This window comes from Schistocerca gregaria, chromosome 1 (assembly GCF_023897955.1).
Source record: "Schistocerca gregaria isolate iqSchGreg1 chromosome 1, iqSchGreg1.2, whole genome shotgun sequence".
Classification (NCBI taxonomy): domain Eukaryota; kingdom Metazoa; phylum Arthropoda; class Insecta; order Orthoptera; family Acrididae; genus Schistocerca; species Schistocerca gregaria.
In genome coordinates, this window is record NC_064920.1 from 1618444 (window position 1) to 1635507 (window position 17064).

The following is a 17064-nucleotide window of genomic DNA, read 5'->3' on the forward strand; positions in this document are numbered from 1 at the left end:
ATTTTTCATCTGAGTATTTTCAGACTTTATTTTAAAGCAGGTGTGTTTTATTCAGTACATCATCATCATAATCAGCCTCTGAAGGCTCTTCATGTGGAAGTTAGAAACTGTCTAGCAACTAGAATGGAAACAAGAAGAAAGAAAACTCTTTTATGTTTCTTAGCTGTAGAAGATAGCCCAAAGATACAGGCTGCAGTCACCATTACCTTCTTGATCAGTTGCTCTAGAAAACATTGTTAAAGGATTCTCCCCGTGGAACCATCAAAGAACGCATGTACATAAAATATTTCATGATTTACATTTTATGCAACTTATGTACGCATATTTACAAACATTTTTCATAATCTCCTGGTTTCAGTAACAGCTTAGGGCTAGAAGATACAGAGTAGTCTCTCAAGTTGACAATACTTTTTTTCTGATTGGAAATGTGACTCAGAACTTGCCCTGATGTGTGCAACAAGAGCAGATGCTTCATTTGTTGGATGTTACACTTCCGGTGGAGTAATAATCCTGGAACTGTGTCATATCACATAGTCAACATGTTTGTATTGCTATAGACTGTTTATTTCTTCTAGAATACTCTCAACAGCTGTGAGAAGATACAGTTGGCATTCAACTGCAGAGCCAACATGCAGTGTGGCCAACCTTTAATACTGACAATGTTCCAGCCACACATAATTTCACCTAAATGTGATTGCCATGGCTTCTGCTACTCTGTTACCTGCATACTGTGTTTCTATGACAGTTGTGGAGCTAGCAGTTAGAACTGCTATGCTCAACATCTCAGCACATGGGGGCCCCTCTAAGGAACTTGATTTGCTTGTCACATGTTTCATGTTATCCTGTCACAATTGAGCCCACACACTGCTGTCATGACAAAGTTTATGTTTTGGGCTTGAAGATCCATTACTTATGGACACAGAAACGAAACAAAGGCCATCACAGTAGATATTATTAGAAACCACTTAATTCTTAAAACAGGAATTTCTTTAAATATACAGATCAATAGTGGACTGTTTCTTTTGTCCTAATTTTAATATTGTATTGTCCATTCACCAATTCTTCAGCGACTTAAAATTCAAAATGTAATGCATAACAGTGTCCATTGCTTCAGTAGTTTGTTGTCATGGATTTACAGATGCCAACACCTTTGTCACATTCAAAATATTCATCGAAGATGAGGTAGTCAATGTTTGCTCCTTACACCATTATTTGTTGCCGTTGTTCAGTTGCAGTTTCTTCGTTTTCTGGTGTGTTGTCTTCTTTAATTATCCAATCAAAGCAAGCCTTCTTGAAGCAGTTTGAGACTGTGCTTTCTTCCATGGAATCAGAGGCAGTTTGTACAAAATCCATAGCATCTAAGATTGTGGCCTTTCTCATTGTAGTATCAAGACAGTCTGGCCTCATTGCTACAAGAATTTTCCTGCATTTTTGTTTCAGGCATTTTATAATGTACATCTTGTTTAGGCACTGGCCAACAGCGTGTACAAATTTTACAAAATGCATTACACTGTGCTGTGTGTGATAATTATATTTATTCTGCTACTGTTTTCAGTCTTAAACAATTTTCAACGGCAGCTGTCCACTTTGTACATTGTACAGCTGCCGTTGAAGATGGTTTAAGACTGAAACTGGTAGCAAAATAAATATCATTATCACACACAGCACAGTGAAATGCGTTTCATAAAATTTTATGAAGCTTTGGTCAAGTGGCTGAAAGTGGCTTGTACAATTATGAAGAATAAAACAATACTTTTATAGTATACAGATAGGTCATATCTTGGGTGTGCGCTGCACGCTGGTCAATAAGCAAGAGGATTTTCCTGTTTCTAACACCCAACCTTGCATCCCAGGCATGCAAGAAATGTTGGAATATGGTAGCTGTTATCCATGTGTTTGCTTTAGCTGTATATTTTGATGGAAATGAAAATCAATATTGTGGACTCTTCGCCTTTCCAGTTATTAGTGGCACCAACTTTTCTGTTCCCCTTTCATTACAGCTTAATAAAACAGTTAGCTCCTTTTTTTTTTAAATACTCTGCCATGGTATTTTTCTCCTCTCTTAACTCGAGTTTTATCAGGCAGAAGGTGAAAAAATAAGCCCATTTTATCTGCATTAAAAATCTTTATGGGACTGTACTTTTCTATCATTGATTGAAGATTATTTTCTCATGACTGACCAATGTCAGTGTCAATGTTTATGCTTCTAGCCTTACCTCAATCACATTTATACATTAAATTATGTCTGTTCTTGAATCTTTCAATTCAACAATTGGGTGCATTGAAATCTTGAATCCCAACTGTTTGTGCCAAATATATGCTTTAGAATGGAACACAGCACCATCAGTTAAAATAGTCAAAGCACAAACTTGTTTAACCACTTCAGTAGGACATTTTCCAGTTCTGGAAGCTGACGATTGTGCACTTGTTTTTGTTTGCTGTTTCACCCTTCAAAAGATGCTGCTTCAGTTACTTTTCATTTGCTCAGTATTGTATTTAATGTTGATGGAGGAATGTTCAGTTTCCATGATATATCAGTATGCTAGATTTGGGATTTTTTGTCCATTTCCTGAATAGTGTTCCCCTTTTCTTCGTTTGTTAAATGTCTCAATCTGTTTTTATCTGTAAAGTGCTGGTATACTGTTTAACATAAGAAAGAAAAGAAGAAGAAATTATGGACTGAGTGTCAAAGAAATGCTAAACACGAGAGAACACCAGTGACTGAGTTATGCACTGTTTGGTTCATTGTTTGGCCACTACAGAATTCGGAAGTCGCCAGAACTACTGCCAACCTATATGAACTACTCCTGAACATCATTTCTACCACAGCACAAGATCTCTGTGACTTGCAAAATTGCTAGCACTGAAAAACACCCCCTCCCTGCTCTTTCCATATCCCATGTTCACAAACATTGTTCTCCCATCACTATCAGAACTCTCAGCGGCAAAAGTAGCAGCGGCCAAACAGTACCGATACTGCTGTATTTGAATGCACTAAGTAGGGAGGTAGAACATACAAAGTCATTTTAACATGTATTTATCATAATCGAGACTGAGACTTCCAAAAATGGATGTACTATGCAGGGAAAACATAGTAATGAGAAACACACCGATGAGATTCCACTGTAGTAAACATAACTTGGATTAAAAAATTCCATTTTGGTAAGGGTGAGAGACTGTGGCAGCTATTCCCTCACGTCACACATGTAAGAAGCCTTTAAGAAGAATGCAATAAAAAAATCAAGAACAGTAGCCTGATGATGACACCACAGCTGTTTAAAGATAACCTAGCTTTAACAGTAGCTTTATATTGGCCAGTTCAGATTTGCATTTGTGTCTTATCTGTCAAACTAGCTATAGCTGTACTACACACACCCTGTACAAAGTTCGTTTCATTTGCATTGGCATAATCTGTGCTGTTAGGTGCCTTACCAGTTGTAGTTCCTTACGTGGGATTAATTTTTTTGACAACTTAGGACTACCTGCTTCCACTCATACAGTTAGAGGCAAATTGGTGAACTCCCTCCTGCATCCTCCCCTAGTCAGTTGTGGCTTCATCCCATTGACCTTCAAGTTGATAAAGATGTGTCTCATGATTCCAGCAACATTTTGTTCTTTAGTTGACTAATGTTTTCAAGCATTTATTTTCATAATATTTTTTCTTTTTAACTCACTTATTATTTTATAAATTCAATAATACAACTAAGATGTTTATACTAGAATTCATTTCACATTTGACTGATTTCATTATGAAATTGACATTGTTGCCTGATACCTTCTGCACTCCCGTTTGTAATTGTATTTTTGTTTTTCATAGTGCCTGTATATGCTTCCAAAACTGACTGATTTTGTATTCTTATCTTGTGGAACTGACTGATAATATAGAGTAAACAATTGAGCAGAATTATATGAAAATACCTACAGACTTCAGTTGACTACTGCAGTTACGGCTTTTCTAAATCCATTGAGTTACCAAAATTCAGGACACTGTACCATTCTGCTGCTTCAGCCAAAATGTCACTCCATTGTACCTTATGGGTAACCTGCATTAAAACTTGTTTGGGTTTAGCAGCATATGAATTACATGTGTTTCTGTCCTGCTCCTGATCTCTGAAGTTTTCACCATAAATGAAACCCCCGTCATCTACCGAATTCAGAGTGGATCCACCAACATGTTGTTGGCTCTGTAAATGTCAACTGAGGCTGAAGCAGAATACATCACAACCCATCAGTCTCTCAATAACTAAATGTTAACGACTTTATTGCAGTCTAGCAAACTTGATAATGGCTGGCAATGATTACAACATATCACTCATAATTTTATTCCAAACTGACTGGCAAACTAATTGAAGGAGTGAACAGAGAAAAAAACAAGAAGAATTAACATGTCTGTGTGCTGATGTAGTATGATAAATAGAACATAGCTTGAAATTTGTAACATAAATCATGGTAAATAGTAGTGGAACATAATTTTTTATGGCAATTGAGTGCTTTTTGTAGTTTCCACAGTCAGAAGAGCCTGGCTGTGAAGTGCCAAAATGTGGCTCTGTGTTCTTCTGCCGATATTGAGCCATTGTTCATTAGTTAAGTTTTATTTCATGCTTACTTAGTTGACTACAGTATTTGTTTTGTATTTTACTTCTTCCACCAATCAAAATTTGTGGATAACAGTACACACTTTCAGTAATTCACATTGGCACTAATCATTATAAGAGCAAGATCGGAAAGTAAAGCACAATAATTTAGTACCAAGAAGTTTAACAGGTAAAAAAAACAAAGAAAATCACAATGAACTTAACATATTTTACCTACTTTTCCGCATAATTGCCAGTCTTTGTAACATATTTCTCCCATCATGGTACCAATTTCAGAATACCTTGTTTGTGGAAGTCCGTTTGTTAGGTGCGTAGCCATCTTTGAACTGTTCATTTCACTTCAACATCTATCATAAAACGTTGGTCGGCCAGGAATTTCTTTATGGTACCAAATAGATAAAAGTCCAATGGTGCGAGATTCGGTCTGTATGGTGGATGCTGGAACACTTGCCATCCAATGATTTTTTTTCATGAACGGGAGCAGCAACAATGATGAAGTTTGACACCATCAGCATTGATGTTGTTGGCATATGTCAAAGGGCATGACCCAACTTAACCAAAGTATTAACATAAGTTGCATCAATGACAGTGGTCCCGTGTTCAGTGAAGTCCACCAGCAACGCACCGTGCATATCCCACAACACTGCCAAAAGTACTTTCATAGTATATTGTCACTTTGAATTATTTTCATGCTGCTAAACTGGCATGTTTCTACTCCATACAGGCCTCCTTGGTTTCAGGCTGTTTGTGGTACACCCACGACTCATTCACCAGCGGCAATTCCTTTCTGAAAATCATGTCCTTCTGCAGCATAAAGTGGTAAGCAATCCAAGCATGCCATCACTTGCTGGTCCTAATACTTGTCTGTCAGTTTCTTAGGCACTCGTTGTTGTTGTGGTCTTCAGTCCTGAGACTGGTTTGATGCAGCTCTCCATGCTACCCTATCATGTGCAAGTTTCTTCATCTCCCAGTACGTACTGCAACCTACAACCTTCTGAATCTGCTTAGTGTATTCATCTCTTGGTCTCCCTCTACGATTTTTACCCTCCACACTGCCCTCCAATGCTAAATTGGTGATCCCTTGATGCCTGAACACGTGTCCTACCAACCGGTCCCTTCTTCTTGTCAAGTTGTGCCACAAACTCCTCTTCTCCCCAATTCTATTCAATACCTCCTCATTAGTTATGTGATCTACCCATCTAATCTTCAGCATTCTTCTGTAGCACCACATTTCTAAAGCTTCTACTCTCTTCTTGTCCAAACTATTTATCATCCATGTTTCACTTCCATACATGGCTACACTCCATACACATACTTTCAGAAATGACTTCCTGACACTTAAATCTATATTTGATGTGAACAAATTTCTCTTCTTCAGAAACGCTTTCCTTGCCATTGCCAGTCTACATTTTATATCTTCTATACTTCGACCATCATCAGTTATTTTGCTCCCCAAATAGCAAAACTCCTCTCATTTCCTAATCTAATTCCCTCAGCATTGCCTGACTTAATTTGACTACATTCCATTATCCTCGTTTTGCTTTTGTTGATGTTCATCTTATATTCTCCTTTCAAGACACTGTCCATTCCATTCAACTGCTCTTCCAAGTCCTTTGCTGTCTCTAACAGAATTACAATGACATCGGCAAACCTCAAAGTTTTTATTTCTTCTTCATGGATTTTAATACCACTCCGAATTTTTCTTTTGTTTCCTTCATTGCTTGCTCAATATACAAATTGAATAACATCGGGGAGAGGCTACAACCCTGTCCCAACCACTGCTTCTCTTTCATGCCCCTCGACTCTTATAACTGCCATCTGGTTTCTGTACAAATTGTAAATAGCCTTTTGCTCCCTGTATTTTACCCCTGCCACCTTTAGAATTTGGAAGAGAGTATTCCAGTCAACATTGTCAAAAGCACTCAGCAAGCACTAACTTAATGAAATTTCAATGTGTCATGAACAGTATTGTACACTGCACCTTAGGAAATGTTGAACTGCTGCAATAAGGTGTGCAGTTGCACATGCCTGTCGTTCGAAATTGCTCCTTCAATGGCTCTGACATTCTGTAGTGTTGTAGCTGTAACTGGCCACACATAGCGTGGCAAATTACTAGGGTTCACAGGCCCCTCCTGGAACAATGTTCAACACCTAGAGACACTGTTATGATCCGTACAGTCCCATACACACCACTCATGTCCCTGTGCATATCTCACAGTTTATACTGTTTGGCTCACAAATATCAAATTACACATCATTGCTATTCACAAGTTGATGATAGTAATATGCGTGACTTGTTTGTTTCGTAGTTCAGGCTTCTCCAACTAGAGCTGCACGCAAAAACAAATACCCTCTGTAGCAGAACAAACTTCAAACTATGTCATTGTGAAATTTCAACATTCCAGCTACCTTGTACAGTACATCTTCACCACACTGGAGTGGGAAATCAAATGGGTTTTGTTTCACAGCAATTGCTCTTGAGGTTTTAATGTAATGCTCTATGATATAAGGTGTTCCATGTTGCATTAATGTGTGGATATAGAGACTCTTGATGTAAAATGTTAGAGGCATAACCTAAATAAATTTCCTGGGTTTGATCTAGATTAATTTTCTTCTCATCAAAATTTTTTAAATAAATCTCATCAGAAAATATGTGCTGAAATTGGTAAAATAATTGTAGGAACATGTAAGCTGCAATTTTGTGCCTGCAACACCTCGTTTATACCAAGTGAGGCTTGGAATGGGCTATTTGGAGCTACCACAAGTTGAGGTTCCTCATGGCAAGCTTGTGAATTCACTGCTGAATAATAGAAATGTATATATACTCGACTGTTACCCCGATGTATATGTTTGGTAAGTCATTCGAGAAAAGTATTGTTTATTTACTTCAGTATTAAAGAATGAAAACAACATTTACTAAGAAAATATTTGCTGTTGCAGGTTTGGGAAAAAGTCTACTCGTCTTGTACGAGCAGCTGCTGTGAAGCTCTCTCAAGAGCTATTCAGTATGATTTCAAGACCAGAGTATGCATTAGTAAGCAGAGTCCAAGAAGGAACAGAAACACAGGTATTACATCTTGCTACAACATAATATTTCTTAATTTATGTTATGTAAATTTGTTAGGAGTTTTTAAAACCTTCATTTTTGTTTCAGATATTCAAATCAAAGTTCAGTGGCTGGGATGAAGTTATAGCAGTTGATTTTACACGAACTGCTGAATCAGTACAGAAGACTGGAGCTGATCTTACTAAATGGGCTCGACAGCAAGAAACAAAGGTGAATTACTTGCTTACATTACTTCATAATGACTTAAGAATATGTTTATTTTTAGAGTTAACTACTTTTAAGTTGCGTTTTGTTGTAAATTGTTCTGACAAAGCTGAAAATATATTCTCTGGGTGTGTTTAAAAACAAGGAAGTCAAATAATTTCAAACAATTAGCAAGTTGCTGAAGGGAAACTGCTGATCATATAATAATAGTGAGAAGTGTTTTGACACATTTTAGTTTCAGTGACATATTTTATTAAACTTTATTCACTGAATGAGCTATTTCATAGCAAATTGAATAATGGTGTTTAAATTACTGCTGACTTCCTAATGTTCAGAATTAAATGAATAATTGGAAATTAAAACACTATTACATTTAACTTCTGTACAAACCTGTTTTTACATTCCCAGAATTAACATTTTTTCACTGATTACAACATTGTTTTATGGCACAGAAAATTTGAATTAAGCGCCTTCATCCATAATTTTTTTCATGTTCTATTAAATTATGCTATGCATTTCAGATCCTGTGGGTTCATCTTTAGGCACAAATCGTCTAATACATAATTTACCTTTGCTCTTAAGTGAGGTGAAATGCATTTTCATATTTCGTGAATCGAGTGCAGAAATACCTAAGAAACAGTGGAAAATATGAAACCTATGTCTAAATTTCTCATACAGGAAAATACATTTCACCTCACTAAAGAGCAAAGATAAGTGTGTATTAGACAATTTGCAACTGAAAAAGGACCCACAGGGTCCAAAGTGCGTTGTGTAATTTAATAAAATATGAAAAAAAGTGTCTGAAGGCGTTTTTATTGAAGCTTCCACTATATTGAATACAGTCACATTCGCAGCTGCAAATTCTGGATAAAATTAATTTTTTTTTATTTGTGCCTTCAGATTCTCTGTGTGCAAAATCTTTTGCTTTTACATTGTCATAAGTTTCCCACAGTTTACTTTTAATAAACCAACATTAATGGGACAAAACAAAAATAGAAAAAGAACATGTAATTGAGATACCTACAGCAGGAAAGGTCTGGTAGAATGTGAATACTGTGGGTGTAAAAGACACCATTCACCAAAATGGAGAAGTGTAGAGACATTGGCAGGCGATGACAAGTTTCTGCCTTTTTGTGAGTAATTGGGATATTTATTTAATCCACGTATACATTTAGGTACAAGGCTGTACTAATTTTAATTCTCTTGCCAGTGTGAGGTAAATGCATACATTGCTATAAAAGTGAACATCAGAAATTATCAGTTTTTTCTTAGAAAAACCAACTTGGAGGAATATACACTAACAGCTTTACAAGAAGACATTACAATTGAAACCTTCTACTGAGTAACACCATTCTCTACTAATAAATACTTCAGTTTATTCTGTAAGTTATTTAAATGATCTTTCTTTATTCGTGTCAGAGGTACACTAAAATTAACACATATACAATACATACAAAGAAAAATATACAGTATTCACCCAGAATTGGGCAACTTTGATAGCATTGGGTGCTGCAGACGTTAAGTCCTTCATGCCACAGCTGATTGGGTATAAGTTACATTTCAAGAGATGCCGGGTTGTCTGTAATTCACCGCATTTGCACAGTGTTGTGAATTCCATTTAAGGAGATTGTCCCTCGATCTTGTGACTTCGGTCCGTAGTCTGTTCAAGGACTTCCAGATGACCCACTTCTCCACATGTCCAGGCGGCAGGGATTCTTGTGGTGTCATCCAGTTTGGCAGGTGTTTGCATCTTTCTTTCCACTTGGTGTGTCAGGTAGCCGCAGCTGATCCTTCTAAGGGCTTTGAAGTTGTTAGGAAACTCTTCCTGGACTTCAGTCTTGCCTTGGCAGGTTGATGTCCAAAGAGTGGATGTGAGGTCACTGTATTTGATTTTTGCCTCTCGATGTTAGCGGCAACCTCTTTGCTGATGTCACATGGAGCAATCTCAGCGAGACACTGAACTTTGTCCATGGGGGCTGGCCTTAGGCAGCTGGTAGCAACCCTACAGCTGTCATTTAAGGCTACATCAACCTGCTTTGCATGTACTGAATTGTACCACAGTGGGCTAGCGTACTCTCCTGCAGAATAGCATAAGGCAAGAGCTGTTGTTCCTAATGTTTGTGGATGTGTACCCCAGATTGGTCTCGCCAGTTTCCGAAGAAGGCGGTTTCTGGAGGATACTTTCTGCTTCAGCTTCAGACAATGTTCCTTGTAGGTTAGTATATGGTCAAGAGTGACAGCCAAATGCCAGGGGTGGGAACAATATTCTAGTGCAACTCCATTCCAGAATATTTCAAGTTTCCTGTCAGTTTGTTTATGTTTCAGATGGAATGAACACACACACACTTACGTTTTCTTACTGTTGGGTGTGAGATGATTCTTTTCAATGTAAGTACCAAGCTGTTGTAGACCGTGTGCAAGCATTATCTGCACATCTTCAAACTGATTACTCTGGGCAGCAAGAGCAAGGTCATCAGCATATATGAAACTTTTGCATCCTTGAGGCTGTGGTTGATTGTTAGTGTACACATTAAATCAAATAGATGACAGTACATTTCCTTGAGGTTAAATGATGGTAGTCTGTTATAAAAATTGTTTCTATTGTATGTAAACTGTGATTGCAGCGTCTTCATTGGTTACAATTCTGTGAAAGTTTTCCCCTCTCCACCCTTAGGTATGTTAGTGTTAGTGGATGCACACATAGTGCCTACACACACTCTCTGTCTCACATTTTATCGAGTAGTGCTTCTGTCCAAGATTAAGGCAGGCATCCTGTAAAAATATGGCCAATTTTGGTACTTGTGGTGGAGATGCTCACGAGGGTGATCGCCCGTCTCCTTCTCCCCACTGTATCAATTGTGATGGTGACCATGCCATCACATCGCGTGAATGTCCTGTTGCTTGCAAGTTGTTGGCTAGTTGAAAGCCCTGCATCTTACCATCCGGCATTTACAGTACCATTCTTGCCATGCCTCACTCCATGAAGAACATGGCCACACAGAGATGTGACCTTAAATTCATTACAGCAGTTGTGAAATTGATCAGAATGACGGTAGCATCCTTGTCTCTTTCTCCTACAGCTGTTCAACAAGCCACAAAATCTTGGCCTCCGGCAGTGAAATCATGTGCTACACAACCAGCAGGTTGGAAAGAACAAAAGGAAAACTTCTGTGAAGACCTTTTCTTACTCCATGTACACTCCTGGAAATTGAAATAAGAACACCGTGAATTCATTGTCCCACGAAGGGGAAACTTTATTGACACATTCCTGGGGTCAGATACATCACATGATCACACTGACAGAACCACAGGCACATAGACACAGGCAACAGAGCATGCACAATGTTGGCACTAGTACAGTGTATATCCACCTTTCGCAGCAATGCAGGCTGCTATTCTCCCATGGAGACGATCGTAGAGATGCTGAATGTAGTCCTGTGGAACGGCTTGCCATGCCATTTCCACCTGGCGCCTCAGTTGGACCAGCGTTCGTTCTGGACGTGCAGACCGCGTGAGACGACGCTTCATCCAGTCCCAAACATGCTCAATGGGGGACAGATCCGGAGATCTTGCTGGCCAGGGTAGTTGACTTACACCTTCTAGAGCACGATGGGTGGCACGGGATACATGCGGACGTGCATTGTCCTGTTGGAACAGCAAGTTCCCTTGCCGGTCTAGGAATGGTAGAACGATGGGTTCGATGACGGTTTGGATGTACCGTGCACTATTCAGTGTCCCCTCGACGATCACCAGAGGTGTACGGCCAGTGTAGGAGATCGCTCCCCACACCATGATGCCGGGTGTTGGCACTGTGTGCCTCGGTCGTATGCAGTCCTAATTGTGGCGCTCACCTGCACGGCGCTAAACACGCATACGACCATCATTGGCCCCAAGGCAGAAGCGACCCTCATCGCTGAAGACGACACATCTCCATTCGTCCCTCCATTCACGCCTGTCGCGACACCACTGGAGGCGGGCTGCACGATGTTGGGGCGTGAGCGGGAGACGACCTGACGGTGTGCGGGACCGTAGCCCAGCTTCATGGAGACGGTTGCGAATGGTCCTCGCCGATACCCCAGGAGCAACAGTGTCCCGAATTTGCTGGGAAGTGGCGGTGCGGTCCCCTACAGCACTGCGTAGGATCCTACGGTCTTGGCGTGCATCCGTGCGTCACTGCGGTCCGGTCCCAGGTCGACGGGCACGTGCACCTTCCGCCGACCACTGGCGACAACATCGATGTACTGTGGAGACCTCACGCCCCACGTGTTGAGCAATTCGGCGGTACGTCCACCCGGCCTCCTGCATGCCCACTATACGCCCTCGCTCAAAGTCCGTCAACTGCACATACGTTTCCCGTCCACGCTGTCGCGGCATGCTACCAGTGTTAAAGACTGCAATGGAGCTCCGTATGCCACGGCAAACTGGCTGACACTGACGGCGGCGGTGCACAAATGTTGCGCAGCTAGCGCCATTCGACGGCCAACACCGCGGTTCCTGGTGTGTGCACTGTGCCGTGCGTGTGATCATTGCTTGTACAGCCCTCTCGCAGTGTCCGGAGCAAGTATGGTGGGTCTGACACACCGGTGTCAATGTGTTCTTTTTTCCATTTCCAGGAGTGTATTTAAGGATCTAGGGATCCTCACAGTAACCTCACAGTATATATATTCACTTACGAAATTTGTTGTTAATAATCCACCCCAGTTCAAAAGTAATAGCAGTGTGCATAGCTACAACACCAGGAGAAAGGATGATCTTCACTATGCAGGGTTAAATCTGACTTTGGCACAGAAGGGGGTAAATTATGCTGCCACAAAAGTCTTTGGTCACCTACCAAACAGCATCAAAAGCCTCACAGATAGTCAACCAACATTTAAAAATAAATTAAAAGAATTTCTAGATGACAACTCCTTCTTTACATGGGCTGAATTTTTAGATATAAATTAAGGGAAGGAAAAGAACTAACTTAAGCATTAGTGTCATGCAATATTTTGTGTAATGTAATATCTTGTACAGACATCTTTCATTAACCTGACACGTTTCACATCATTACAAAGTGTCGTATTCATGATCTATGGAACAAGTATTAATCTAATATAATATAATATAATCTAATTCTCAGTTATGACACTTCTCCAGTGGAAAGTTTGCAGCGTTAGATCTAACAAGGAAGAATCACAGCTGCTCCTCGAATCGCAGCATCCAATCGTTTTGTGCCTTCAAGAAACAAAATTGCATCCTCACTTTTCCTTGCGGTCCGCTTTGGACTTCCTGCCGAGGACAACATCCCATCTCATGGGGGAGTCATGCTGCTCATCCGGGATGATGTTTATAGTCAAACCATCTCATTGAACACCTAGCTGCAAGCTGTTGCATTCTGCATATTCCTTCCTCATTCCATGTTTTCTCTTTGCAGCTTCTACATCTCTCTGTCATTTGCTGTCACCAGGGCTGACTTACTCCAGGTTATTGCTTACCTCCCACATCTTTTCACCTGCTAAGCAACTTTAATGCCCACCATCCCCTCTGGGGCTCTTTGAGAACCTATTGAAGAGATTCCCTCTTCGCTGACCTTCTCAGTCAACTCGACGTCAACTGGAGCACACACCTATGTACACCTATTCGCATTTGGTCTTTTCCTTCTGTACTGCCAAGCTAGCCCATCATCTCGAATGGTCCATTGTCTCTGACACGTACTCTAGTGACCGATTCCCATGTGCCATCCGTTTGCTGACAAGTACTACACTTGTGTATAAACCCGATTGGCGGCTTTCTAAGGCTGACTGGAGACTTGACTCCTGCCTGGCGACCTTTGATGAATAACACTTCCCCAGTTGTGATGACCAGGTAGAATACTTCATGAACGTTATCCTTACCACTGCAGAACATTCCGTACCTCACACTCCACCCTTACCACACCTTGTCCTGGTCCCCTAGTGGACTAAGCTGCCGCAGTGCGATTTGGATGCAGATATGTCCTTTCTGCGTTTTTAACCATCATCCTAAAATGGCAAACTTCATTTGTTATAAACAGTTGTGTGCTCAGTGTTGTTACATTCTTTGGGATAGCAAAAAAGCTGGTGTAAAACCACTGTCAGACCCATGCATAAGCCTGGTGAGGACAAAGACCTTTCCTGTAGCTACTGCGCTATTTTTTTTCACCAGCTGTGTTTGCAAGGAGATGGAACATACAATTCATGGCCGGCTGGTATGGTGGCTTGAGTCTTGCAATCTGCTAACTACTGCGCAAAGTGGATTTCACGACTGCCGTGCTATAATTGGCCATTTCATCACTTTGTCAACCCATGTCGTGAACAGTTTTCTGTGGAAATAACAGACTTTGACCTTGTTTTTTTATCTGGAGAAAGCCTATGACACCTGCTAGAGAACTGGCACCCTCTGTACTGTGTACATGTGGGGCTTCCGAGGCTGCCAATCCCATTTCCTTAAGGAATTTTTAAAAGACAGAGTTTTCAAGGCATGCGGGAGTTTGGCCTTGTAGGACACTTTTATCCAGGAGAACGGGGTGCCTCAGAGCTCCATCCTGAGCATCATCATCTTTGCTGTAGCCATTAACCTTGTTATGGCCTGTCTCTGCCTGGCATCTCTGGCCCCCTTCTCGTTGACGACTTTGTGATCTGTGGCATATGTCCATGGATTTGTCTACTTGGGTGGCATGTGGAGCATTGACGATGGTTTGGGCTTTTCCACTGACAAAACTGTTTGTGTGAGTTTCTGGCAGCACAATGGATTTTGTTCCACTGTCTACATTGTGGCCCTGTTGCTGTTGTATTTGCTGAAACCACAAAACTCATGGGGATCGTACTTGATAAGAAACTTTCAAGGTCCTCCCATGTGTCTTATCTAGTTGCATGCTGTATCTGGTCCCTCAGTGCACTTCCTGGAGAAAGGATCAGATCACCCTCCTGTGTCTGTTTGAAACTAGCGTATGGGTGTTTCACTTATTCCTGTGCATGTCTGTCCATCTTGCACTGTCTTTAACAAAATTCACCATCATGGAATACGTGTGGCCACTGGCACCTTTTACACTAGCATGGTTGAGAGTCTCTATGCAGAAGCTACCTAACTACCAGTCTCATACTGGCGTGATTTCCTCCTGCGCGGATATGTATGCTGTTTGTCTTCCATGCATGGCCACCTGTCCTATGCCCTCCTTTTTGATGACTCCCCTTGCCCCCCTGCGGGTCCGGGGGTTAGAATAGGCCCGAGGTATTCCTGCCTGTCGTAAGAGGCGACTAAAAGGAGTCCCTCCCCCTCTAGGGGGTAGTTAGCGCCTGCGTCCGGAGAAAGACTGTTTCACGACCTATATTTGCGTTCATTTTGGTTTTTCACTTCTTCTGGTTTCTTCCTTCCATTGGTTAGTTACTTTCTTTGTTCTTCTCCATCTCACTGTCTTACTGTTTCCCTTGCTTTCTTCTCCTTGCCTTCTCTGGTCTCCGCCTCGGCGTTTGAGACAGTCTGTCCTTTCTTTCCCTCTCTCCTTTCTTTTTCCTCTTCTTCCTTCTTCCCTGTGCGTGCCTGAAGGCCGACCACGCATTCGCACGCATAGCCGGTGATGGGGTAACGCGTAATTCCCCGCCCTGGGTAGACAAGTAAGGCACGCACGTACCCCCTGGTAAAGGCCAGGCCCAGGGAGGGGTGATTGCCTGAGCTGACACCTTCCGACCATGCCGATTGGTCCCTCCATCCGTTTCTCGGGAGGTGTGACCTGAGGTGTGAACAATCACCAAAGGCAGGAGTGCCCTCTGAGAAGGTCCCCACAAGGAAGGAGCGCGCCATCGGAGACGCTGGCAATGATGGGGGATTCCTCCGCCATGGATTTCTCTTCTTCTTCTTCTTCTTCTTCTTCTTCTTCTTCTCCTCTCTCGACTTCTGCCCACAAACGGATACTTGACCAGCCACCAGTGACAAAAGTACTACCGTCTGCCCCACAGTTCCTCGTAGTTTCTCGATCTGAGGACGGAAAGGATTTTTCCTCTGTCAACCCTTTCGTTATCCAGAAGGGCGTAGATGCCATAGCCGGATCGGTCAAGTCTTGTACCAGGTTGTGTAATGGTACCTTGTTACTAGAAACTGAGAGCACCTTTCAGTCACAAAAACTGCTTCGGGCCACACTCCTGTACACGTTCCCTGTCCAGGTGGAGGCTCACCGCACTTTGAATTCGTCTCGTGGTGTGGTATATACTAGATCACTCGACGGATTGACTGACGAGGAGATTCAGTCTTTCCTCGCTCGCATTCGGGAGGACGATGGTTCAATCCCGTCTCCGGCCATCCTGATTTAGGTTTTCCGTGATTTCCCTAAATCGCTTCAGGCAAATGCCGGGATGGTTCCTTTGAAAGGGCACGGCCGATTTCCTTCCCCATCCTTCCTCACTCGAGCTTGCGCTCCGTCTCTAATGACCTCGTTGTCGACGGGACGTTAAACACTAATCTCCCCCTCCTCCTTTCCTTGCTGAGCAGAGCATGACAGCTGTCCGTAGGATTATGAAAAAGGTCAACAATGACCTTGTACCGACCCGGACACTTTTCATCACCTTTGATAGTGTTCAGCTGCCGTCGCACATCAAAGCGGGCTACGAGGTTATTTCTGTTCGCCCCTATGTCCCGACACCTACGCACTGCTACCAGTGTCAACATTTTAATCACACTCGCCAGTCTTGTTCCAATGCGGCTACATGTGTGACTTGTGGCAGGGATGCCCATGAGGGTGACTGTCCACCTCGGTCTCCTCGTTGTGTGAACTGTCACGGTGACCATGCAGCGTCCTCCCGTGACTGTCCCATCTACAAGGAAGAACACTGTATCCAAGAAATTCGGGTCAAAGAGAAAGTGTCCACCTCGGCTGCTCACAAGCTATTCGCTAGTAGGAAGCCCACGTTGCTCCCAGCGGGGAAATACAGTACTGTCCTCGCCTCTCCTCAGACTACCAGGGAGGTGGCGACACAGACATGCGATCTGACCTTCAGCACTACGGCCGTCCGTTCGGCCAGTGCTAAGATCGCCCGGTCAACATCTCTTCTTCCTCCCGTCACCCCTCCGACACAAGCACCTTTATCAGCTTCTGCCAGGACAAAGACCCAGAAGTCAGATGCACGGGCCTTCAAGAAGGAACTGTCTCGGGCAGACCTTCTACATACCTCGAACTCTCACCCATCGACCAATCCTTCCACAAAATGA

General features: G+C 42.1%; 1 protein-coding gene across 1 annotated transcript in view; it reads left to right on the forward strand.

Moving 5' to 3' along the window:
• LOC126318536 (protein flightless-1) overlaps positions 1-17064 on the forward strand; it is a 155812-nt gene that overhangs the window by 112745 nt on the left and 26003 nt on the right. The window contains exons 14-16 of the mRNA XM_049993407.1: positions 7276-7448; positions 7536-7662; positions 7750-7872. Of these exons, the coding sequence (XP_049849364.1) occupies positions 7276-7448; positions 7536-7662; positions 7750-7872 (423 nt within the window). The remainder of the gene's footprint in view (positions 1-7275; positions 7449-7535; positions 7663-7749; positions 7873-17064) is intronic.